Below are 26768 nucleotides of genomic sequence, written 5' to 3'. Positions count from 1 at the left end.
GGGTGAACTGATTTGACTTCATGGACTTTCACATATAAACCCCACCCTCTTTGCAGTGAAATTAAAAATTATATGTAAGTGAGTTCAGAATAGTTCTTTATCCTGTGCGGGAATTCCGTATTCCCTTGTCACAATTCTAAGCAATTGTGTTCATTTGTTTTTAAATGGAGATGAAGTTCTTAAACTGGAAATAAAAGCGACCTGTGTACAACTTAGCTTATTTTCTGGTACTTTTAGCCTAAATGCGGTTGCCCACTTCCCTTCCTGTTGCAGCTATCTGGAGCTGCATAAGGCACATACAAGCAAGTCCCCCTGAGTGCAGAGTGATTTCCTTCTGAGCAAATGTGCATAGCGTTAAAAAGCCTGAGAACAATTACTCACTTCCTGCTTGAGAGGCCTCCCTCTCATGCGAGCTGTTCCCAGCACTTCCTGGAAGTGGCTGTTATTTAAGGCTGTGAGTCTGAGTTTGTTGCAAGCCTGTGGTGGGAGGCATCTAGCTGGTAAGTGGAAGAGGCATCGTCAGATTTAGTATGTTACAGTTCTATTCTAAAGCGTGCCTGGTTTTCGTCCTCCTCTTGCGTGTACTATTGATAACTTTAGAGGTGGCTCGATAGCAAAGGGCACACCAGATGTGCGAATATGGTTCTTTTTGTTGGCGGGGAATCTCAATTGCTATTGTTTTTACTCAGTCCGTTGTACTTGTATCTTGAGAGGGTGTTAAAAGGGCAGAGGGTGGTAACATTACAACTCTGCGGTAGTGGGTTAGCAACAGTAATTTGCTCAAGACCCCTTTATGCTTCGAAACGTGGCCTTTGTTGCATAGATATACCGGTATGTATCTAGATGAGAATCAAACTCAAAGGTATAGTGTTTATACCGACAGCATTCAACAGTTGACTTGCTTTTCTACTTGGTTCTTCTAGCAGCAGTTGCTTATCCAGTTTCTATGACAGAGGTTCAAAGGTCAAGGCTTAAGTTATCCCTTTATGCAGCACAGGCATGCTTACCATATATAAATAGTAATGTAGCTCTGGTGTTTTGGTTTGGTTTTGACTGACTAAAAAAGCAATTGAAGCTGAGTGAAAGCTTCCACTGTTGTTTTATGGGGTTTTTTCTGGGGAATAAGAATGGTCTGATTGCTGCTGTACATAATTGATGAATAACTTCTAGGTGTTTGCTTGAAATCTTTATAGTTTAGTTTTAACCTTGCTTTGCTGAGGAACATGAAGAATGCCTCATGTCAAGTTGGACCACTTGTCCATCTAGCTCACTATTATCTGCTACACGGCCTGAAAGTAGCTGTCTAGCATTTCAGATGGGAGTTGTACTTGGAGATGGCAGGAATTGAGGCTGGAAATTGCTGCATGTTCTCTGCCATTGAACTATGGCTTGTCTAGTTAAATAAAAACTGAGTAAAGTTACTGAATCTTGGACAATCTTGGTCCTTATCAGGCTTCTGATAAGTGGCCTTTCTAGTTAGCAATGAAAACACTTGCAATATACAAGTACTGTGTGAGAGGAATGCTCCATCGAAAGGAGGCTTGAATGCCTTCTAGAAGTCTTACATAATGGAGGCATGCTGAATGCATGCTCATGAGAACAGAACTGGGAAAGAAAGCATACTATGTGCAATGCCTATGGAATATGAAGTGGGTTGCAACAGTTAAACAACGGCTCATCAACATTTTTGGACCCATGAGCGTGTTTGGAAACTTGGAAATGTTTTGTGGGGGAGCACACCCACAACCATGCACATTCCCTGCTCTTCACTGCAATTCCTACTCCACACCTCACAATCCTATTCTCGCACACACCAGGAGTGTTATTCTTGCCCTGTTGAATCGGAGACGATCCCCATCTCTTTGTTTAGCCCAACCTACTAGATACTGTTGTAAGCAAGAAAGAGGCATGGGCCAAATTGCAGGGTGATTTCTCTGGCAACACAGTGTTCAGGTGCTTCATAAGGCAATACTGGACCAAGACAATGTGAGGCAACTTTGCTCGTCCCAGATAATTCATTCCTCCCGTCAGGATTTGTGCCAGAAAGATCAAGGAAAAGTGTGGGTGCATGTTGCAAGCAAGCACAATTTGTGGTGCTGCAAAACATCATGACATGCTTGTTAAGGCATAATATTTGGCATCTGCCTGTAGTTTCTTGGCTTTGTAGCGTTTGAGCCATCACGAGAGAACCTTAACTCAAATTTAAACTGACAAGGTTTTTTCCATCAAATAATAGTTTTCTAAAGAGAGTGTTTCAGTCCATATAGCTCTGGGAGGAAGACCCTTCATCGCATACAAACAGCCACCCAATCTCAAACAGCTCCTCACCCACAATAATACAAAAACAGGACTCAACATGGACACTGGTACCAGAGCCTGCAATAAACCCAGATGCCAACTTTGCTGCCACATAAACCCGGATAACACCATTACTGGTCCCAACAACATCAAACACACCATCTCAGGACTATTTAATTGCTCATCTTCCAACATTGTGTATGCAATCAAATGCCAACAGTGCCCTTCAGCTCTCTACATTGGACAAACAGGCCAAACCCTACGCCAAAGGATAAATGGACATAAATCTGATATCAGGAATCACAAGACAGAGAAACCAGTAGGAGAACACTTCAATCTCCCAGGACATTCTATAAAAGATCTCAAAGTAGCTGTCTTAATACAAAGAAATTTCAGAAATAGACTGGAAAGAGAAGTGGCTGAATTGCAACTAATCACCAAACTTAAAACCATGGAGAAACCTGGTTTGAACAAAGACATTGGATTCTTATCTCATTATACATAACAAAGCCATCTTTAGCCATCTCACCCCTGCCTTTCCCTGCAAGACTAATTGCAGCCGTTTAGAGTCGTCAACAGGTTTTCCACACTTATCAGCCTATCACCCATTCCCACCACCCTTCTGAGTAATACCCCTCCCCACTCCCCCACTATATTTAAGGATCTGGTGACTTCTATTTCAGTGTATCTGAAGAAGTGTGCATGCACACGAAAGCTCATACCAGGAACAAACTCAGTTGGTCTCTAAGGTGCTACTAGAAAGAATTTTCGATTTTGTTTTGACTATGGCAGACCAACACGGCTACCCACCTGTAACTCAGTCCATATAAGACTGTTCTCCATATAGGTGGGGACAGGAAGCATGGGAAGAACTACCAATAGCTGGTTTAATAGATTACTGAATATTGTTGTTTATATCAATCTGTCTCAAGACAATGGACTGTGCCTCCTGGGCTGAAGTCAAACTGCTGAAGAATCTCGGTGCCTGTGTTACTTTTGCTTTGTTAGCAGCACTGAAGTGACCTCTGCGGGGTGCACTTTTGGGCAGTGTGTATGGAGGGTCTAGGCTTCCCAGACAACAAGTCCCCCCCCCCTCAGCCTCACTAATGTAGTCCAAAGGAAAGCAGAGGAGTACACTTGGCACCAGCTTGGCTGCAGGAGTTACCGGAAGTAGATTGAATAGTATACTTGTCTATTTATTTACATATTTAAGCTGTGTTTATAGGACAAGGTCCTTGCTAGGCAACATACAAACACACAACAATGTGTTCAGCCCTGTATAAAAATGACCAGAACTGAATAATTGGCCAACTAAGCAATGCTCTAATAATCAGCTTTAATAAGATCCTCTTCATTATACACCAACTGGAATAGTAATGTATGAGATACTTTTTGCATAATGTTATGGGTTTTGGGAGGCAAGAGTCAGAGACCTATCTGCTTAGATCATCAGGGGTCAGCAAACTTTTTCAGCAGGGGGCCAGGTCCACTGTCCCTCAGACCATGTGGGGGGCCGGACTATATTTTTTGGGGGGGAAATGAATGAATTCCTATGCCCCACAAATAACCCAGAGATGCATTTTAAATAAAAGGACACATTCTACTCATGTAAAAACACACTGATTGCCGGACCGCCCGTGGGCCGGATTTAGAAGGCGATTGGGCTGGATCCGGCCCCCGGGCCTTAGTTTGCCTACCCATGGACTAGAGTTTTATTAAGGTTTGCCCTCCACATAGTCCAAAACATTTGGACAGGTTTGAGGAGCATACTCTACTGCAACACACCCCCACCCATACACCCACACCAACCACCCTACCCTACCCCGCTCCCCACAGCTCCACCCAGTTGTTGTGGCTGGGGTTGATTGGAGTTCTAGTCTAAAGCATTTGGAGGTTACCAGGCTGTCAAAGGTTTAGTGTGTTGAGTGTGAACAATATTTATCACATCATTCTGCCTGATAACAGCTATCCAAGGTAGCCTCCAAAATGAATTAACACACAAGGGTTTTTTTAAAGCACTTTTTTCTTAAAAGAACAATATACCGGTATTTCAGCCGTCTTTTGTCTTTTTTAAAGTGTTCCCATTTTATTGTTATTAAATTTCAATACTGCCCTCCACCTGAAGCTCACAGGGTGCTTTACATTATTAAAGCACAACAACGCAATACTGGAATAACAAACCAAAACAATACCCCCCTCACAGTTTAAAAGGCCATAGATTAACAAGATAAAGGTACAGTACATGGAAGAGAACAAGCCCCCCTGGGTGTAGAGCAGTTCATTTGGAGTAGCTGGATAGGCTGCCGTTCCTGCCTCCTCCCAGCATCGTTGGAAGATGATGCCGTTAACTGTCCACTCTAGGCTGCAGATGTTACTGTTGGCTGTTCCAACTGCTGGTCTTCTGAGGTTCCGCAATGGCGGCAGGGGAAACTAACCCCTCTGCTATTGTGCCCAACTTGGCAACCCATTTCAGATAGCAGCCAAATGTGTCTTCTTCGTGGGCATTCTGGGTAATAAAATCTGTGTCTCCTGACTCTTCCCAGCAGCAGCAGTGCTTGCTGAAGCAGTGTTGGGGGACAGTGATAATTCCTTGCTTCCTGGGCCTTCCCAGGGATGGATGCAGTTAGCAGCATGGGAAGTGGGATGGAGGAATGTTATGGTGGACCCTCATGGATTTAAAGGACTCGGGTGGGAATCACTTAATTTAAATACTTAAAGGCCCTTCTCTGTATATGGCTCCCACTGCTCCAATGTCCTCTGATAATCAAATCCCTTGCCCTGGCAAGGCTGCTGTCAGCCAGGATGAGGGTGATATCCGCCATGGCAGACACTTTGTGAATGAATTGTAAACTGTCCTGTGAACTTTGGATGAAGGCGGGTATGGGCATTGAATAAAGAATAATAAATAATGCCAAATTTTCGAGTCAAGTGCCTCAGAGCCCTTTTGTTGTATTGCTATAGGTAGTTGGTAAAGACCTGACTACTGTATAGGGAAGTTTTTAATACTTGATGTGTTACTGTGCTTAATGTTTTAATTTGTTAGAAGCTGCCCAGAGTGGCAACCTGGTCGGATGGGTGGCATATAGATAATAATTGTTCGTTCATTGAAATATAATTTGCTGACATAGCCAAGTATGTTGATGGCCATCCTGCAGTTCTGAACGCTGTGATATTTGTTGTAGTTTTCATGCTTATATATTGATTTTATGATGGGGTTTAATCGGGGGTAGTTACTTGTGTTTTATCCTTTATCACATTTGTTAGCCACCCTGGGTACTTCTGGAAAATTAGGCAGGGTAGATTTTGTTTTAAAATATTGGTAATACAGGTAACTCAAGTTACGCACATTTAAATTGTGTGCATTCAGCTTTAAAAGCTAGGATTTAAAATAATAATAAGGGAGCGGAAAGAGGGGAAGACTTTGGCAATCCCACCTGCCATGGTATCCAATGTGTTTTCACTATAGCCTACACAATTTTGATTTTATGTGCTATCCCTGGAATGTATCCCCCACGTAAGTTTAGTCTTGCCTGTATATAGCCCATTGTCTCTATACATCTACCGGTACTAGTTATAAAACCTGTCTTGTTCAGTTCAAATAAAAAAATGAAAGCTCTGATTATATGGATGTTCCTGAACTCAAAATATAAGGTCCTTTTGATCTAGGAGTATTCTGTAAACAAAGCAAACTTCTAGAATGGCCAGATTCACACTTGCAAAATGCACCAGCCAGAACCTGGTGCAAATGACACATGCAAATTAGATTCAGACCCTCTATGCAAGAAAAATAAGGAACAAATGCGTTCCATAAAATCACTATGTTGTGGTGGTGATTCGGAGGTTTAATTTGAAATAAAATTAGATGTAAGCTTGTTGGTGTCTGGTATTTTCTCTCACACATCATGGGTGTTGCCTTACATTATAGATGGATGTTCTGTTTTATCAATACTATTGTTACAATTTTTTAAAATTTGTTATGGCCTTTGGTTAGAAAAATAAACTATAAACTGGCACTAGAACTTAGATTTAAATAATTCTGAGCCCAGGAATTTGTTTTCAGTACCACAAATGAACGGAGACAACAGTCCTTCTACATACAACCCCCTTTCCTGTTTTCTCCAAGCTTCCTTCATTTCAGTAATGTAATTTAAAGCAGGAAGGGAGTTATTTTATTGCTGTTGCTGAACAGTCCTTGACAATCATCCAGAGATCTACCAACAAATCCAGATCTATTGCCCCCAGTCAATATCAATAGATATCAAAGTATGGGGCAGTATTTGTCTAGCAGCAGTTACTTTGTAAATCTGCTTTTGTGTGTGGTGGCGGGGGGATATATAGAGTGAGCTTGGAGGTGCCTTGGTATTTGGTTAGCTACAAGGAATGGAACTGTACTTGGGTCAGATGCAAGACTTCAGTGATAAACAGATGTTGTCAGCTCACTTCATCGTTGTGTAAACTTTAGCATAGCTTGTAGTATAATGACCTTTCTTGATAAATGGGTGAAAAGGGCTTCCTGTACTTTGGGGTATGAGCAACTCTTGAATACACTTAGAAGTCAGCAAACCACACACCCAAGGGCAAAAGTCAGTAGCTGTAGTATGTTACGCAATTTGTGAAAGTTCAGAGTCTCCTTCCATATCTCTTGAAAATGCCAGCAAAGTCCTTGTCAGTGTTTGATGGAGTTGTCTTGGAGCTGGGAACTCTTTAAACTAATTTTCTCACTAAGCTTTCCGATAGTGTATGTGCCCAGAATGACAACTGCCCGTCTCTTGGGCAGGGGCTGTGGAAGTGGGGAACAAAACCATACAAGAAAACATAAGTTACATGAACATATTGAAGTTGCCTTGTAGGCAAGAACATTGGTCCCTCTAGACCAGGGTGTAGGCAACCTAAGGAACCCAATCGCCTTCTCCCATGGACGGTCCGGGAATCAGCATGTTTTTGCATGAGTAGAATGTGTCCTTTTATTTAAAATGCATCTCTGGGTTATTTGTGTGGCCTGTCTGGTGTTTTTACATGAGTAGAATGTGTGTTTTTATTTAAAATGCATCTCTGGGTTATTTGTGGGGCATAGGAATTTGTTCAATCTCCCCCCCCCCAAAAAAAATAGTCCAACCCCCCACATGGTCTGAGGGACGGTGGACTGGCCCACGGCTGAAAAAGGTTGCTGACCCCTGCTCTAGACAAGTACTGCATGCTCTGACAGACAGTGGATCTCCAGGGTAGGAGACTTTTGCATCATCTAATTCCTTGAACTGCCGATGATAGGATTAAATATTCAAAGCAGGTGTTGCACCACTGAGCTACTTATGTGTATTTGGAAATGAGCTCTATAGACTCTGTAGGAGAATGAATAGCATATCCTTGGGACTAGAAACATGACTAGAAAGTAGAATAGGTTGCTCTTCTTGGAGATGTTGCAGAATCTACCACAACCAAAGTTAGTTATCTGTACCATGGTACTTACAGCACATCATGATCAGAGACTACTCGTTAACCTAGATGGTGGATTGATTGTCTTCAGTTTAAATTAAGACTTTGATAATAATAATAACTATCTTGGGAACATTTCGTTGTCATGCTACTGGATAACAACTTTATTAAGCTATGTATGAAAAGTTAATTGTGTTCTATTTGCTGTCTGCCTCTTGCTTTAGGCTTCACCACTTTGGCTGCACTGCTGATCCAACAGGATGATTTGGATACTTCAGTTCTTGTTTTCACCACTCCCAACTCCCGCTTTGATTGGTCTTGTTACTTTCGGAACAACAGTATTCCTATGGCTGATAACCAAACCAAAACCAATTGCGGCTCCTGTTGACTTGAAGAAGCAGTCGGTTGGCACTGAGGTAAAAGAAAAGAGAAAAGGCCATCAGTCGCTGTTGGCAAATGAATGGGCTAGATGAAATGTATTAATTGCTTAGCTTACCCAACATTGGATGCTGTTGTGTGAAATGCACTTGACTTGCTATGGAAACTGCTTAAGATTTATGACCTTTCTCAGCGAGTATTGTGTGGTAGGTAGGGGGGGGGAAATCTACATTCTCCAACAGCTGATATTGTTGGCACATATGCTGGTGGTGCTGTGCACATCTGCATTCTTATTTTGTTCTGGGGTTCTACTTGAGTGCTAGCCAATTTCCTTGATGCCTGTAAATGTTAGATTCCATTGCATGCCAAGGCACCCAAGTAACAAAGTTTCCAGGAGAAGAGGGAAGGAAGAGGGAGCCGCCCAGCCATGCCAAAATTAAATGGCCCGCAGCCATACCCAAACTGGCCGCAGATTGGCTGGGGCTGTCCCCGGCAAAGATGACGCGGCCAGCTGTGACGCAGGGGGGAAGGTAGCGTACCTCCCCCTATGCCAGAAAACCGTTGAGGCTCGTCTGACTGACTGCAATGCCATACACCAGATAAAAGGTGAACAGACTTGTCAGGTTAATTGTTCTCTCCAAAGGCTGCTTGGTTGGGGCAATATTGTCACACAGCTGACAGCAGCCAACCGGATTCTGCTACAGTCATTGGTTAACCATCAGTACAACAGCTTCTGTATGTGTGCCTACAAAGCATCTTTGTGTGTCATGCACCATCTCACTTAACATGGAGTCAACTAACAAATTCTTGAGGAAATGGTGTTCAATTCATGAGGACAGCCAAATGAAACGGCTACAGATTTGTTGACATTTAATTACTACTGTCTTAGAAACAGTTGGCCTCTGAAGGAAATCTGATAGCTACCCTAATGGCCTGAGATAGATGAAGAGAAAGTACATTGGGGCTTCCATACTTGCTTGACTTCAATGCTATAACAGTGGCTCTTAAATCATTTGCTGGGCATTATGAAAAGTGCTATAGGGATAGTATCAATTCCACAATGGGAGGAGGAGAGTTAGAAATCCATAGTCCAGGAAGCCCTCTAGTTAATAAGGCAAGTTTACTCTCCCCTTGCCTCTGAAACTGAACGAGCTTGTCTTGGAGCTAGCCTTCACTGGTGCTGGTTTCCCTAAGTTTACTTTAAGGTGCTGGGAGGCAGGAAATACCCACAAGCGAAAAGGGAGATCTAGGAGAGGACTATTGCAGGTGGAGACTTCTCTAGGCCTTAAGGCATGGCTCGGATCAAGGGAACATGGAAAGGCTGTGTCCATTAATTATTATTACTGGTGGTTTAGGGGTTCATGCACCATTAAATGCATTTTTGGTTCTTTATCAAACTGGTGTGGCCATTTATCTTAACACTTCGTAAGATGAGAAAACCCTATGTACAGATTGTGGGGAGAAGAACCTTGGGTAGTCTTAATCTGAATAAAGTCCAATGTGGGGAGTGGGGCCTTGTGGTGCATCATCCACATTGCCAATTAACCTGGATAATTTCTGAATGTAGGGAGGAGCTAGAAGAAGTGCTCTTATGCCTGAAGGCAAGCTTCTTTCTTACTACCACGAGGATGCACGGACCTTATATGAAAGTTTCAGAAGAGGACGCTACGTCTCAGGTTAGTAGGGAATTCACTGGGACAACTTGGATCGCTTGTTCAAACCACAGTTTTGGATGGAGAGGGTGTTGCCATAGTACTTTTCACCTGAGGAAGCTAGTGAAGCTGAGTAGGGAAAAGCAAACAGAATGATTCTTTGCAGAGGCATTTCCAGGGCTTTTTTTCAGGTGCAACTTGCAGGAACTCAGTTCTGGTACCACTCAAGTGAGTGCCATTGCCATTATAAGAGAACAAGGGAGACTATGGTGGTGAGTTCTACCACTTCTTTTTCTAGAAAAATAACACTGGGCTTTCCATATGGGAATATGGATTCATTGCAGTCTTTCTGTGTGTTTCTGGTCCTTGATATGAGCATCCTTTTCTACACACCGTGATTGCCTACTGAGGATATTCTTCAAAAATGGCTGGCTTGCTTTAGAGATGGCTTGAGTATCTTAAAAACAAATCCTCTAACACCACAAATGTTGCAGGGCTCCTTATAATTGGTGTGGAAATGAATGGTGTCAAATAGAAAGTCCGACTTTCATTTTCATGAGGTTGGAGCATAATGCTTGAGGCCAAACCATATAATGTGGTAGAACAATGATTGATATCCTGAATTAAGAAGAGAACGCTTCTTTAAAAAGAAGCCAGTGTAAGGCATCCAAACTTTGTCAGAGCAGCAACCACTACCAATTCTTGATCTGAATTACCCAGCACCACTTGTTTTGACCTATTGTAAGAAAGGGAGCTAGACAGGTATAGTGTCTTGTATTTGTATAATTCTACTGCCAACAGAGGGACGCGGGTGGCGCTGTGGGTTAAACCACAGAGCCTAAAGCTTGCCGGTCAGAAGGTCGGTGGTTCGAATACACGCGATGGGGTGAGCTCTGCTCCTGCCTATCTAGCAGTTCGAAAGCACGTCAGAGTGCAAGTAGATGAATAGGTACCACTCCAGCGGGAAGGTAAATGGTGTTTCCGTGCACTGCTTTGGTTCACCGGAAGTGGCTTAGTCATGCTGGCCACATGACCCAGAAGCTGTCTGCGGACAAACGCCGGCTCCCTCGGCCAAAAGAGCAAGATGAGCACCACAACCGCAGAGTCGTCCATGACTGGACCTACTGGTCAGGGGTCCCTTTACCTTTACCTTTACTGCCAACAGTGCTGCACTGATCAATTTCAGTCTTGGATCCCATGAACCTGTGTTGTCCAAATAAGAGATCTAGTCTGAATCTCTTGCATCACATATCGTTTGGTCCTTGGCCAGCTTCTGATGCTATTTTGATGAGGGGGAGCTACATATCACAGTGATTTATGTGAATGCTGTATAAGAAAAGTATTTCAGACTTTCCCATAAGAAGGCATTCTAATGCTTCTTGAAATTGCTTGATTTTCTGTTAAAGTATTATTATTTTTAAACTGTAAACCATATCTAATATTAAAGGAAGGTAAATACAATGAATGGGAGTGCATCTCTGCACAAAGTTGTCTAAAGTCCTCTAAAGTAGAAAAGTGTTCAGTTGCTCAAGATCTTTCAAACTAAAGACATAATTTAGCATCTAGGCATTGAATCCGGCAGACAATATCAGCAAATCAGGGGTGCCTAAAAGCTGTGGATTCTTGTTCAGTGTCCTTCAGTTCACTTCAAGACCCTTCTATTATTCTGGCATATTCATAATCTCAATTTTTTTCTTGCAGAAAATGGCCCTTGCTTAGGATACAGGAAACCAAAGCAACCTTATCAGTGGCTATCTTACCAACAGGTTAGTTAAAACACATGGAGCTGGAAAATTGACCTAAATACCTTGCCAATAATGTCAGGTTAACTATCCTTGATATTTCTAGGTGTTGGACAGAGCTGAACACCTGGGATCAGGTCTTCTACACAAAGGATGTAAACCCTCAGTGGATGAATTCATTGGCATCTTTGCTCAGAATAGACCAGAGGTAACTTGTGAGAATCCTAGTTGGCCATAGTATTCTGGTAAAACCATTCCTTAATGTTTACACTGTTTTGATATCAATGCTTGGAAGCAGCCGAGGAAGTGAATGGACCTGCTGCCTGTTAATGTTGTATCCATGTTCTGGTCTAGTGCTGGGAGCAGCTTTGGCATGTTGCCTGTCTTGCTGGAATTAATACGTGATGTGTTCACAATTTCCTAATGATCCCCCCTCCCCAATTTGCATGATGGCTTGCATATCTACCACAATTGCTTCTGCAGTTTGGCTGATAAAATTAAGCTTCCTTGACGTATTGTTCTCATTGCAATAGATGTGTCATATATAGTTCCTGCCAGGTGCAAGCTTGCAAGTTCACAAGCTCAACCCAATTAACACCAGAAGCTCTAATGGGAGGATTACTAGAATATACCTGATCCTTAAACATGCTGTTCTATATATCGCCACAAAATGCTTATGTGTTTTTCCGTTCTTATCTCCTCTAGTGGGTGATCTCTGAGCTTGCCTGCTACACTTACTCAATGGTTGCAGTTCCCCTTTATGACACTCTGGGATCTGATGCAATTGTGTACATTATTAACAAAGGTAAGCTGTTTTTTTTTTCGGCTATGAAATACATTATTCTACTCTTTCTTTATATTGGGGGGCGGAGTTATTTTCTTGACAAGTGACTACTATAAAGTGAAATTTGATCCTCAAATAGAGTGACAAAACTATGCTGGATCTTTGACTGCAAAAAGCCCTGGAATCCCCATGAAACAAAGACTTTGCTTAAGTAGAGGAGCAAAGCATTTCTCAACCAATTTAAGCCCCTGATCAGATTTTTGGTCCTGTTCCTTCTTGAGGTGGGTTTTCTGAGCCTGACTTTGGAGAACTTCTTCAGGCTCTTTGGCAAATAGTCAAAGAGTTTGCCTTTTAGTAAAATACTTGTGACAGTGTTGAACATAATCTGTCTTCAGAACATAATCTACCACACAGGGGTGGTAACAGGGTATTTATTTCTGTAAAGAAACGAAACAAAGCAATTACTTGCAACTAGTCTCATCTTGGCTTCAAAATGCTAAAATAGAAGAAGCCCCCCCCCCTTTTTTATAGTTACGCTTATGCTATCCTGGACGAAAAAAGGCATTATTGAAATGAAAATAGTGGCCATTAAACTCAATTTGCAGTCCAAAAAAAAAATACAGGTGAGGATCATAGACTCCATTGCTAGTATTTCAGTTACTAAGCTTTGAACTTCCTCAAAGTTTATTTTGCTCACTTCTTTGAAACCAACTTTTTGAATGCAAAGTGTTGCAGCTTCTTTGATTGAAACTCTTGGAAATGTCTGGAGATAAAATCTCTCTGTGTTAAAATCATGAATGGAATGAAATACAGCTAGCCAGTGTTTTTACTGCAATTGTTATAAAGCCCCCAATGCTTTTCACGAGAGAGACAGCCACAAGCTTAAAATCCTAACAGGAAACCTTGTTGAGATTAATTCTCCGAGAAGTTATGTCTCTTGGGTAGCAGAATAGTAGTGGACTTTTTGTACTAGTCTGGACAAGTTGGGTGCTCATTTAATTGTACTCCATTAGTATGGCACAACTTCCAATTATAGCAGCTATGATCCAAGCTACACAAACCATGCAATGGTAGCCTTACTTAATTAAGTTGGTTGGCCTCAATCGGAAACAACAGTGGAAGATGACAGGTAGGTAGCTGTGTTGGTCTCCCATAGTCAAAACAAAATGAAAAATGAAAAAAAATCCTTCCAGTAGCACCTTAGAGACTAACAAACTTAGTTGGTCTCTAAGGTGCTACTGGAAGGAATTTTTTCATTTTTCATTTTGTTTTAACAGTGGAAGATGTTTCCCTTTTCTTTTCCCCCACAACAGCTCTTTCCTTTCTGTGAAATGCATGATGTTGTAGATAATGAAACCTGTAGACAAAAGCTTGCTTGGTGGTGTAACTTCAAACAGACATGATGGATAAAGGAGTAAATGCCCTAAATTCTCCTAGAATCCCAAATGCTCCCTCCCAAAGCAACTGTTTAGGTTAAAGAGACATTTGGCATTTGCATGCAACATGCTTGCTCAATGTGTTTTTACAAGCTAGTACGAAAGGCAGGAATAATAATTGTGTAGTATACTTAACAGGCTCTAAAGCCCAATTAAGAGGCCTATACTCCTCACAGTAAACTTAAGTGTCTGTGCCTTGATAGCCTAATTGCAAGCCACACCTGGCAGGCACACCTAGCATTTCTTGCAGCTCCCAGAAGCTTCTGGCACACAGAGTGCTTGCACTTAATGCATTATTTCCGCTTTCCACTTCTATAATGATTGCCACATGAAACGGGTATGTGGAGATGTCTGCTTCAGCAAGCTGGTGCTGCTTGTGTGTTCTGCTTGCGTAACCTGAGTCCAGTGATGGAGATTGTCAAGTGCTATGTTGTGTTCCCTTAGCTGACATTGCTACAGTGATATGCGACAAACCCGAGAAGGCACAAGTGGTACTCGAGAACTGTGAACAAAAGAAGACACCAGGACTGAAGATGATAATTCTGATGGATCCTTTTGACGGCACATTAAAGGAAAAGGGAGCTTCCCTGGGAGTTGAAATCCTTTCATTACAAGAAATTGAGGTACACGATCCCTTTTGCTTGACAAGTCTGCTCTTGAGAGATAGGTTAAAGCAGGCTTCCTCAACCTCGGCCCTCCAGATGTTTTTGGCCTACAACTCCTATGAACCCTAGCTAGCAGAACCAGTGGTTAGGGATGCTGGGAATTGTAGTCTCAAAACACCTGGAGGGCCAAGGTTGAGGAAGCCTGGGTTAAGCCTAGAAACTGCAAGTATGTATGTTCATCATTGTGACATCTTTTGGGATTTGGCTTTGAGTACATGCTTAAATAGTATCCCTTTGAGTAAATTTATCAATCTCCCATTCCATGTGGGAACTGAAGCTTCTGAAAAGTGTTGAGCAACTTCACTGGGTGGATATTAAAGCATGGCCATAGTATTCCTCCCAAAGCTGCAGATTCTTATCAAATTTCTTGGTATCTTTCCCTTCAGTTTCCACGTGTGGTTTGTTTGGAGAGGAACAAACCATGAGTGCTGGTAGGCAAATAACATGAAATGAACGTTTGGTTGGTTTGTTCCCCAGCATGCCAAAGGATGAAGGGGGAGAAGCCATAGTAGTCAACCTTCCCTTTTTTTGCAGGAAATTCCCCTATCAGTACTATACTATATAGGCTATAGTACTGATAGGGGAATTTCCCGCAAAAAAGGGAAGGTTGACAGCTATGGGAAGAAGCACAGCAGGGACTTTGAGTAGTGTGCACCAACATGCTGCTTGTTTATATTAAACCACAGTACAGAATAAACTATGGTTCAATGCAGTGATGGGAAACCTCAGGCAGAGGGGCCAAATATGGACATCCAGGCCTTTCCATCTAAGGACTCTCCTTAGAACTGTCCTTAGCCACACCCTATACCAGTGCTGCTTTGCATTCTCCTTGAATATTTTTGCCTGGATGGAATGTGTCCTTTAACTCCAACAACACTTCCTGGTTGCTTGGGTTGAGAGCTATGTGTGTGAGTGAATAAACTAGGTGAGATTACACATTTCATATGCTACCTACGTTCGTCTGTGGTCCTTGGGATGCAAAAGGCTCCCCATCCTTGGTTTTATGTGACATGCGAACTTGGTCATTGACAATTGTTGGGACTGTGGCTTGGCTGGACAGTGGTGTATGTGTTGGGTAGGTTATCTTTGCCACAATATTAATATTTCGGTTTCACCAGTGATTCTGGCCTTACACAACTTCCAGTGTGGTCTCCAGTCCTTTCAATGTTTTATCCTTAATACTCATGCTGATCCTTCTATTCTTGGCCTTTTCTATGCCATTTTTTAAAAAGCTGCTATAAGGGTGTATCAGTAAATAGCAGTGACTATAAACTATTATGCCCATACATCGCACAGCATTCCAGGGTGGAATTCTTTCTTTCTGTAAATACATTTTTTGTAAACCTCGAAAAACCAGTCACCAAACTTAAACCGGGGAAAAACCAGCAGAATTATTCATAACATAAATTGATTGATCTGTGTCCTGGGGTCTTAGGACAGACAAAAAGTGGGAGATTGTGTGTGTGCAGATTTCTTTTTTTAATACACACACACACACACACACACACACCTGCATCTTGAGGGAATTAAGATGAATTTTCAGCTAAATACATACTCTCTGTCCCTCTGCTCTCCACTTGCAGCTGCTGGGTGACCTTGGGCTAGTCACACTTCTTTGAAGTCTCTCAGCCCCACTCACCTCACAGAGTGTTTGTTGTGGGGTAGGAAGGGAAAAGGAGATTGTTAGCTGCTTTGAGACTCCTTAGGGTAGTGATAAAGTGGGATATCAAATCCAAACTTCTCCTCCTCCTCCTCCAGCCTTGTCTTAATATGTAAAGTGCTATAGCTGCATAGCTATTGGGATTTCTTTCTGCAATCATAAATGCTAGAAATGGCTCTTATCTATCTAGATTAATCTTAATTTAAATTCAGACCATCACTTCATACTCCCACCCAAAAAAACAAACCACTTCAGAACATCTACTTTTTGAGCTACCCTGTAATACGACAACTGCCCCATTCCTTAGTGGCACTGCTTAATTGCTCTTGCTTATTTTCCTACAGATGTTAGGGAAACTAAACTTCAGCAGACCAGTTGTAAGTACTCATCCTCTATTTTACTCAACCAATGAAGTCTATTTACTACCATGTGTGATTTTAAGAGCTTGAACCCATTTGGGACTCAATTGTTTTCTTATTTCAGCTTCCCAAACCAGGGGATCTTGCCATAGTCTGTTTCACCAGTGGAACAACAGGTAAATAACTTGGTAGAACATCAATAGGCAGCATCTTTTGTGACAAAAGGGACAAACGCTAATCCTATTTTTAGATTTTAAGACTCGCCTCAAATGTTGGAGATAATGGAGCCCATCCAATTACTGAAACAAAAAATATCTCCAGCCATAACCACTCATGCCAGAAGCATTTGAGGGGTTTTCATACAAATCCTTGTACTTATGCCATGTAATATGTTCCTGGTGTGTTTTAGTATACAAAGAACTCCTGTTGGTTTTTCTTTGTATTGCTTCATGCTGCCTGAACGGGAACTTCAGTTTCACAGGGTGAAATTTGGACTCTCCTCAGGGAATGTGGAGAGGGGGCAACGATCAATTTCTGTGCCCCCCTGATACTTTTATAGAGAGGAAGAGACACAAATCCTATTAAAACTAATGGTATTGAGGTGAAACTGTTGACAGCTCTTCATAGAATAAGACTGCCACACAACTTGGGAAGAAAGCAAGGAAAGAGAAGTAGCACTTAACATCATTTTGAAGATTTCCCACTGGGCTTTCAAAAATGGTTATTTGATGCTGAAATTCAGGGGGCACTTGACTCTACACCTCTTGTTCTGACAGAAAGATTGCATGCTATCTGTAATAGCTAAAACTGGCCTGGTTAGCTGTATTGCATGCCTACCTCCAAAAGAAATCTATATGGGCAGGTTTTAATGCTGCATTTTATGATTTTTAAACCATGAAGTTGTATTTCTTTTTAAAGCTGCTGTGAGTTCACACTTAGTGAAAAAGGGCAGCCCATACTTTAAAAAAAAAAATGAAAGGAGTGTTCTTGTTTCATGGTGTTCAGGTTGCCTGAAACAGTGTGTAGTTCAGCTCTTAAATTCCTGGTTTGAACTACAAATCTGTTTGTTTTTGTATGTGTAGGTAACCCTAAAGGAGCCATGCTAACACATGAAAGTATTGTTGCCAATGCTGCTGCTTTCATGAAGACTATAGAAGTAAGTGACCATATGCATAGGCCAAACTGGCTATTTAGGTTGGTCAGGCTGCCGACAATCAAACTCTACATTTTTGCATGTTTGTAGAACTGGAGCATCATTGTGACATCGCCTGCTTCTTTTCTTACAGATGACAAGTCCTTGTGTGCCATCAGATGTATCGCTGTCATACCTTCCTCTAGCTCACATGTTTGAGAGAGTAGTGCAGGTAAAACCCATTTCTAAGTTCTTCTTGCCACTCAGAGCAACTGTGTGGTGCTTCTTGGGTCTCTTCAAAAGGTTAAACAGTGGCACGTGAGTGGCTAAGCCACTGGCTGGCTCTGTAAGCAACCCATCTGGCAAAAGGATTGTGGTACTTCCTGCTTAATGTGACAAGGTGTGCTTGTATATCATGATAAATATTGCAAGCAAGATCTTGAGATGTGGTGTGTGTGTCTACACACACACACACACACACACACACACACACACACACGGAAACACCTCTCAAACTTAGCTTAAAGAACACAGTTTACAGCAATCCATTTTTTATGTTCTGAAAAAGCTTTTCTTTAATTAAGCTTTTAATTAAATAAATGCCCAGTGTTCACAAAAATCAATGAATGGAGGCAACTGACACCTAGATATTTTACTGGGCAGAGGTTCAACTGGCAGATTGGGAATGGGCTCACAGTACTAGTACCTTTTGCAGTATATTCAAGGTCATCCATGGTTACTTTTTAGACCGTAATGTACAGCAATGGAGCAAAAGTGGGGTTCTTCCAAGGAGATATTAGATTTCTAACCGATGACATGAAAACTTTGAAGCCAACTATCTTCCCAGTGGTGCCAAGACTGCTCAACAGGATCTATGACAAGGTAAACGTTGTACCCAACATAAAGCTGCCTCCACTTGAATCCTGTTAAGTACAATTGCAACTGGGTATATTATGCTTGTATTTAAATTTTCCATAGAATAGTTCGATTACAATCCTTGTACCCTCCCAAGTTCCCACCCCACCAAATCCTGAAAACAGAAATGGAAAGCTCACCCAAAAATGCCACAATGCTTTCTCCTAAACTCTCTCATTTCCCATCATGGCTTTAAAATACATCTTAAGTTTAAGGGGCATAATAGCTGGATGTTTGGGAAGGGCAGAGAAATGGGGTCGCCAGAAATGAAGAGGTTAGCTCTGGAGTCACTGGATGCCCACATCCCCTGATCTCTTGCAGATTCAAAGTGGTGCCCAAACAAACTTCAAGCAGTTATTGCTCAAAGTTGCTGTAGCCAGGAAGCATGCCGAAGTGAAGCAAGGCATTATCCGAAACACCAGCATCTGGGACAAGCTAGTGTTCAATAAAGTTCAGGTACGTGTTCCCCTTTTTAGACTTCAGAACCAATGCCACAATACCTTTCACGGGGGTGCCTGTGCTTACATTCTTCACTTCCCTTCTCCACAGGAAATCTTGGGTGGGAAGGTGCGAATAGTAGTCACTGGAGCTGCCCCCATATCTTCACCTGTCCTGATGTTCCTCAGAGCAGCCTTTGGGTGTCAGGTAAGGGCAAAGCCCCCATGGCATTCTCCACCCCACCCCAAAGTAGCGAATGAGTTGACTTGAAGATTCTGTTAGTGGCATTGCTGTGGCACCTGATAAATGAAGTGTGTTGCTGTTGGTTGGGCGATGAACCAATATCGTAAGCTCAGCCATGAATGTAGTTGTGGACTGTGCAAATGTTGTTGTAACCTGCTCTTTATCAAATATTTTCAGTGTTGGAGAAGGGCAACCATGGAATAAATACAACAAAAAGGCAATATACAGAAAATGAGAGAATACATGAAAACAAGTCCAAAAATAACGAACACATTAACACTTCTTCATAAATAAACAAAATGGGACAATCCGTTTGCCTACAAAATATACACTCACCATTAAAATCAAATTTTTGGAAACACTTCCATAATTTCCATAATTTTGATTTTAATAGTGAGTGCATATTTTGTAGGCAAAATTATAGAAACACTTTGGAAAAAGTTCCAACCTTATCAGATTGGCAGTGCAAGTTACTGGAATATGCGGAAATGGCGCAATTGACTAACAGACTAATAGGTAATACAAGACAATCATTTGTTCAAAAATGGGATATGTATAAGAGATATCTACAGAATAAAAAAAACAAGCAAAAAGGTATGAATTGTTGTAACAGTACAGAAAGAGTAAGGTAATAATGATAAGTACATTCATCACCAGAAGGGTTATAAGCATGATAGGAAGTCATGGGTGGTGCTGTGGTTTAAACCATTGTGCCGCTTGGACTTGCTGATTGGAAGGTTGGCAGTTCGATGCCCCATGACAGGGTGAGCTACCGTTGTTTGGTCCCAGCTCCTGCCAACATAGCAGTTTGAAAGCACACAGTGCAAGCAGATAAATAGGTATCTCTTCGGCGGGAAAGTAAACGGCGTTTCCATGCGCTGCTCTGGTTTTGGTGTTCTGTTGCGCCAGAAGCAGCTTAGTCATGCTGGCCACATGACCCAGAAAAACAGTCTGCTGACAAACGCTGGCTCCCTTGGCCTATAAAGCGAGATGAGCGCCGCAACCCCAGAGTCGTTTGTGACTGGACCTAACTGTCAGGGGTCCCTTTACCTTTACCTTTTACCTTCATCACCAGAAAGGTTATATGCATTGGGAAATGATAGGAAGTCTATTCTATGTCAGCAAAAATATAGGAAAAAAGAGATTGCATAAATTTAATTCTTGTAAACATATGTAAGATTATTAGTACATGATTGTTTTCATCTTGGTATATTGTGTATGTTATCTATGAATTTCAATAAAGTATTTAAACTGGGGGGGGGATATGGAAACACTTCACAAATAATCCAGTCCTATACGCTCCACTTCTGAGCAACGCCACTAGGAAGTACCACCGATCTCAGTGGATCTGTCATGACAGAACTTGCCTTGTTCATTGAATTGTTCATGTAGACTCCACGTTGTCATAAAACAAACCCATCCAAACAGCAACTGGAACTAAAGGGCGCCATCTAATTAAATATTTGCCTTCCAAATCAGATCTTTGAAGCATATGGCCAAACAGAATGCACAGGCGGCTGCACATTTTCATTGCCGGGAGACTGGACAACTGGTATGCTTTCTTAAAATTCCGAGTGTGGCTGAAGACTATGACTTGGGCTTCAGTTGGCTTATAGTTGCGTATAATAGATGGTCAGCATGAGTTAAAGAAACATCCTATGATGGGCAAGGTAGTATTGGATGAGTTGTATCCTCTGTGTTTGTGTGGGCCAGGGGGAGATGGGAGCTTTCCTTTGGCTTCTCTGGATGCTTTGCAGTTTACCCTGCTGCTTTCTTCTTTCTATGTAACTGATCACATAAATATTGTGGGGGTGGTGGGTGCGGGAGGGCAACAGGTTTTCGCTTCTCCTGCATTTAAATATGACTTGTCCTTCCGTTCACTAGCAGAATGGGCTATACTGGCAAGATGAGTTAGACTTAAGACAACTTCTAATCTGATTATTCAGAGCTTGCTTTTCTGTTGTGGAGGTGGGAGAGACTTTTATAACTGTTTAGGCTATAAAAGGTGATTATGGAAGTTAGCAGTTACTTCGATATGTAAGTGGAAGCAATAAGGAAAGGGTTGATAAGACAACAGCTACTTTTTGCCCTTCTTCATATGCACCTCCATATGCACCTCCTGCCAAGACAGGAAAAGAAGGGAAGATTGTACTGAGAAAACTAATTTTTTTGCATGGGTGTTCTTCTTTAGGTCACGTCGGACCCCCCCTAGCTTGCAACGTTGTAAAACTTGACGATGTTGCTGAAATGAACTACTTTGCAGCTAACGGTGAAGGAGAGGTAAGCTCCTTTTTGTGATGCAGCATTCTGTGAGCTGAAGTTTAAAATAGATGGGGGGTCTAATGCCTATTTTTGTGTGCCTTCTATAGATTTGCGTTAAGGGGCCAAATGTATTCAAGGGTTACTTGAAGGATCCTGAGAAAACTGGTGAAGCTATTGACCAGGATGGGTGGCTTCATACTGGGGACATTGGGAAATGGATGCCGGTAAGTTGATGGTCACTGAGGCAGCTTCCTGACTACTTTGCACAGAACAGTATGCTGGCTAATTCCAGGTTGCACCATTTGGAGTTCTGATGCAACTAACCCACTTCCAACAAAATAAAATATGCTGGAATGTGAGATAACAATTGCTTGACATGACATGCTATAACCTCCCCACAAACATACATGGATGAATTCTAAAAAAAACCCAGATTATCTGGAAGTGGCCTATTTTGGTCTCCAAGCTCTTCTGCATCTGGCTGTAGAAAATGGCTCCTAGAAAGGATACTTGAAAGTGTTTAAAATGAGATTTGCCGTAATTATTCCCTTGCAAAGATAAGGAAGCTATTCCTGCAAAGCTTGGCACCCAAACACAAATCTGATGTATAAAGTAAGATAAACTTCACAGTTACTCTTGGTATGTTGCAGCAGTTAAGCATTCCCCATGTATCCTTCAAATAGCATATACCCCAAAGTGTGCATTCTACTACATGTTGTGAAATTGGTGGTGGAGAATACAGCCCGAGGGCATGCTTTCTTGCATATAGTGCACTGTGGATTAGGAGAGATGAGGCAGTAAGGACTCTCCCAAAAGCCACTGATTGGGTTTGTTATCAATGCACCATTCAAAGATTGAATTGCTGAATATGGCACCGATGCCTTATTCTTAAAGCATTCTACTTGGCCTACATAATGCATTTAAAACCCTATAATATTGGTGGTTTGTTAAGGGCGCCAAAAGTTGTTAGGAAATCCCAATTCCCCTCACATAGCTGCAATTTCCAGAGTTCCCTGTGAAGGATTGATCATTAAACCACTCTGGGAATTTTAGGCCAGTGTGGTGTAGTGGTTAGAGTGTGGAACTAGGAGCTGGGAGACCAGAGTCCAAATATCCACTCTGCCATGAAGCTTGCTGGGCCAATCACTGCCTCTCAGCCTAACCTACCTCACAGGGTTGTTGTGAAGATTAAATAAAGAGTGGGAGAACCAGGTACACGAATTTTGGGCTCTTCGGAGAAAAATGTGGGATACAGATAGCTTTCTATTCCTGTCTCCAAACTTGTTTTTGCACTTTCTGCAGAGTGGTGCATTGAAAATAATTGACAGAAAAAAGAACATCTTCAAGCTAGCTCAAGGAGAATATATTGCACCTGAAAAGATTGAAAACATCTACCTCAGAAGTGCTCCTGTAGCACAGGTGTTTGTGCATGGAGATAGCCTACAGGTAAGTGTGCCCTGTTCAGAGCTGTATCTTCAGCCACTGTGCTAACTAGTTTCTAGGGCCAGACAGCTCTATCAGAATGGTCAAGACACACACTGCTGCTGAGATGGGTGACTTGCAGGGACATAATGAAGACCTGAACGGATTGCATGATCATAAAAGCTGACTTCTTTATAGTATGACACAACATGTTGGCACTTTGGCCCAAAGGAACTCAATGTGTCCAAGTGGAAGTCTTTGGGAACGAGTACATACAACACACCCACACCCATTTTTCCCCTGGAGTCTGAATGTTCATTCTTCCTACAGTCATTCTTGGTGAGTGTGGTGGTTCCTGATCCAGAGACCCTTCCAGATTTTGCAGCAAAGCTGGGAGTTAAAGGTTCGTTTGAGGAACTCTGCAAAAATACAGTAAGTGCCTTTCTCTCACTTTGTGAAGATCCAAGTTACTGAAGAGAAAAGTTCATTTGGTGAACTGTAAGGGGAAATTGTCTGATTGTAAACTGGACCTCAGAGTTCGATAATAAAAGAGCCAATTTGCCTCTTGACTCTCACTTGGTATTTGGATATGTAGTTTTGCATGAGGTGATATGGGAGTCTTTTGTGCCATATCACATATATTTGTAAATAGCTGCTTCATGCTAAAATTATTAATGTACACCCAATCCTACAATACAGCCTAATAAACTAGATTTAAGCAAGGTAGCTTTTAAACTAGATGGGAGGAAATTGGATATTTAGAACAGTTATTCTAAATTCTATGTTGGCAACCTAGGCTGGTATAGTGGGTTAAGCGAGAGGAGCAGGCAATTATTATAATTACTTGTCACTGCAGTGAAAGTCTTTACTTTAGCAGCATCTTCATGTCTGAACTTGCATGTTAACTTCATATGTATCTTGAGTGTGCTGTTTGATTAGAAAGTTGTCCTAGCAAAACTCCCCATGTTCAAGCTTAACCCACACATTTGCTTAAGTGTGAAGATAGGATATGCTTAAGTGTTAAGATATGATAGCCATGTTCAAATATATAAAAGGATGTCATATAGAGGAGGGGGAAAGGTTGTTTTCTGCTGCTCCAGAGAAGTGGACACGGGACAATGGATTCAAACTACAAGAAAGAAGATTCCACCTAAACATTAGGAAGAACTTCCTGACAGTAAGAGCTGTTCGACAGTGGAATTTGCTGCCAAGGAGTGTGGTGGAGTCTCCTTCTTTGGAGGGCTTTAAGCGGAGGCTTGACAGCCATCTGTTAGGAATGCTTTGATGGTGTTTCCTGCTTGGCAGGGGGTTGGACTGGATGGCCCTTGTGGTCTCTTCCAACTCTGATTCTATGATAGCTGTGTGTTAAGAAATAGGCAGAAATCCTAGAAGTGAATTTTGTGTGAGTGCAGTATTTAATTTGCATATAACCTCTCCCTTTGAGGTTTTTTAAAAAAGGTTCTTGAGGCAATAGTCCTTTTTTATTTTTTGCTCACAATACTTGTTAAGTGCATGGCTCTGTGAGGATCTCTTCCCACTCCACCACCAAGCCACACAAATTCCTTAAGAATTAAACTGCTTTATGGTGTCAGGCTTCAACAACTAGCGGATTGGGCAGCTGTGGGTGGCGAAGAATGTGTGTTTGGGGTCTATACATTCTTCTGAGATTTCTAAAATTTAGTGCCTTCCTTAGCCTGAAAACAATCCTTAAAAAGGTACTGCATGCATTGCAATCCACAGAATAAAACTCATTAAAAAGTTCCGAGAACCACTTTCTAGCACAATGTGAGATTTGATTCCTGAAAAATACTCCTGCAGAACAAATGTGAATTCATTCAATAAAGTTGATTTGTAGAAAGGGAAAACCATTGGCTAAAAAGATTCCACGATTATGCTGACTGGGATAGAGAGGTGACTTACATCAGTAACCTTCTTCTGGAAGTCTCTGTTCTTCACCTTGTTGCTACCATATATAGGTTAGTTACTGGTAAACATAAATCTGTTAAGATACTATGGGACTACTTATGGGTTTTCATTTATGTAGCCTTAGTCTCTAAAGGCATTAAGATAAACTTAGAAGATTTTCAAACACACTGGTTTAAATCCTACCAATATATTTTCTGTTTCTAGACAGTGAAAAAAGCTATCCTGACAGACATAATCAGGTTGGGGAAAGAAGCTGGCCTCAAGTCATTTGAACAAGTGAGTATGTAGTTTGTTCAAGGCTATTGCTGTTAAATGACTTCAAAGAGAATGAACTCTTAACGCAGAACTCCAGAAGCAGAGAGACGGGTTTGTGCATACTCCGTTTGTGTTGGAAAGAAGCTTGAATGCATAAAAGGGCTTATAAAAAGATTTAAATCAGCACCATAATGTTTCCATTGTGCTCTGCCCTTATCCCTTTACAAAAGGAATTGAGTGTCTGTCATAGATACTGGAGGAATTACAGTGAAAGTAGTTGGTCTTAAATCTCCGGACTTCAGTAAATGTTGAAATTTGTAAAAGTGAAAATTATAAATAAATAAATCTCTGAACTTCCAAGAGGTTTCAAAGGTATCTTGTCATCCTGGGACATGGAGTTCAGATTTCTATCTCAAACTTTGATCTCTGACAAGTCCAGAGATCTGCTGCAATGCCTCTATTGATGTGGGGCAGGCATCCAACAGCCAAGATTATCAAACCAGAAATCTGCATGCTACACTCCGCGCTGTAACAAATGGTTCTAGCACTTTGCTCCTAAGCAAAGGGGCACTTGGTGTGTTGTGAAATGGTGGCTGTCAACAACTAGCTGTTTTGATACAAAAACAAAATAGGGGTGGGGGCCTGTTTGAGGAAATACTATAGACTTCCTTGATCCCAAGGGCTTGAGAGTATAGCTTCTCAAAGGTAAAGAGGGAACCTTGATATAAGGCAAACTGTCCTACCTCAGACAAATGCATGAGGCACAATTATGACAAAAATATTGTCTCCACAACCAGGTGAAAGATCTCTACCTCCATCCAGAGATGCTCACAGTTGAAAATGGACTGTTGACCCCAACACTGAAGGCAAAGAGAGCAGAAGTATCCAAATTCTTCAGAAGTCAAATTGATGCCATCTATGCTGCTAATATGTAGTAAGGGGGTGGGGAGCCTCAGCTAATTATATTTACAGTGAATTGTGAAAGCACTTGGTAGGCCCTAAACAGCTAAGTGCCCCTTCCTCTTTAAAGAAAAACATGTTTAGCTAAGGTAGCAACCAGTTGTGGTGAATCTTGTGTAATATACTACGTTGTTCAAATGGAACATGACAGACTTGTATTCAGAGCAAATGGGGGAAGCTGCCTTCCTGCCTCAGTGACTACTGTTGTCCCTTGTGATTTGTATAAATCTAAATGAAATGGGAAGAACTTGATGATAGTTGCCGTATTTGGAAGATAGTATGGGAAAGTATTTAAGACGTCTCTTAAAACTATTGATAGTTCTAACGGCCATAATGAGATTGTATAGGACCAGTATGCTTAAACACTAACTTAATCTAATTTTACTGAAAGGCTCTGCCCCATGTAATATAGTCTTGATTTGTACAGTCATTTACTCTAGCTTTGTATATGCTTTTGGAGAAAAAGCCATGAATGCCATATTTCTGTGATGGTGCTCAAATGCATCATTGGCAATAAATGTACTTAATGCCTATTTTTTAAAGTCTGGGTATCCAAATTCTGCTTAGGCGCAAACTATTCCTGCTGGCTGAAAATATTTGTGAAAAATAAACTGATAGCACTTTCTGAAATTTGTCTTTTGACTTAGTACGTCTTGTACTTCACTGAATTCCATGAAGGTAAATGCCCATTTCTAAATACGTGGAAGGATACTTCCCTTAAGCATGTATAAAATCTATTCAAAATTTAAGGTTTTTTTTGGGTGGGGGACATCTTGGATTACCAAAACTGGTGCCTCATTTCCTGTAC

At 41.6% G+C, this 26768-nt stretch overlaps 1 protein-coding gene across 1 annotated transcript in view; it reads left to right on the top strand.

Moving 5' to 3' along the window:
* ACSL5 (acyl-CoA synthetase long chain family member 5) overlaps positions 1-26590 on the top strand; it is a 31070-nt gene extending 4480 nt beyond the window's left edge. The window contains exons 2-21 of the mRNA XM_033149689.1: positions 7956-8147; positions 9677-9785; positions 11463-11527; positions 11610-11711; positions 12209-12308; positions 14168-14346; positions 16393-16425; positions 16532-16583; positions 17490-17563; positions 17694-17771; positions 18287-18421; positions 18776-18910; positions 19004-19099; positions 20615-20687; positions 21327-21415; positions 21505-21621; positions 22700-22843; positions 23150-23251; positions 24950-25021; positions 25798-26590. Of these exons, the coding sequence (XP_033005580.1) occupies positions 7992-8147; positions 9677-9785; positions 11463-11527; positions 11610-11711; positions 12209-12308; positions 14168-14346; positions 16393-16425; positions 16532-16583; positions 17490-17563; positions 17694-17771; positions 18287-18421; positions 18776-18910; positions 19004-19099; positions 20615-20687; positions 21327-21415; positions 21505-21621; positions 22700-22843; positions 23150-23251; positions 24950-25021; positions 25798-25935 (2049 nt within the window). The 5' untranslated portion in view covers positions 7956-7991 and the 3' untranslated portion in view covers positions 25936-26590. The remainder of the gene's footprint in view (positions 1-7955; positions 8148-9676; positions 9786-11462; positions 11528-11609; positions 11712-12208; positions 12309-14167; positions 14347-16392; positions 16426-16531; positions 16584-17489; positions 17564-17693; positions 17772-18286; positions 18422-18775; positions 18911-19003; positions 19100-20614; positions 20688-21326; positions 21416-21504; positions 21622-22699; positions 22844-23149; positions 23252-24949; positions 25022-25797) is intronic.
* The last annotated feature ends 178 nt before the right edge of the window (positions 26591-26768 follow it).

Source organism: Lacerta agilis, chromosome 5 (genome assembly GCF_009819535.1).
Source record: "Lacerta agilis isolate rLacAgi1 chromosome 5, rLacAgi1.pri, whole genome shotgun sequence".
Classification (NCBI taxonomy): domain Eukaryota; kingdom Metazoa; phylum Chordata; class Lepidosauria; order Squamata; family Lacertidae; genus Lacerta; species Lacerta agilis.
Note: the sequence above shows the minus strand (reverse complement) of the source record. Positions and strands in the feature narration are given on the sequence as shown.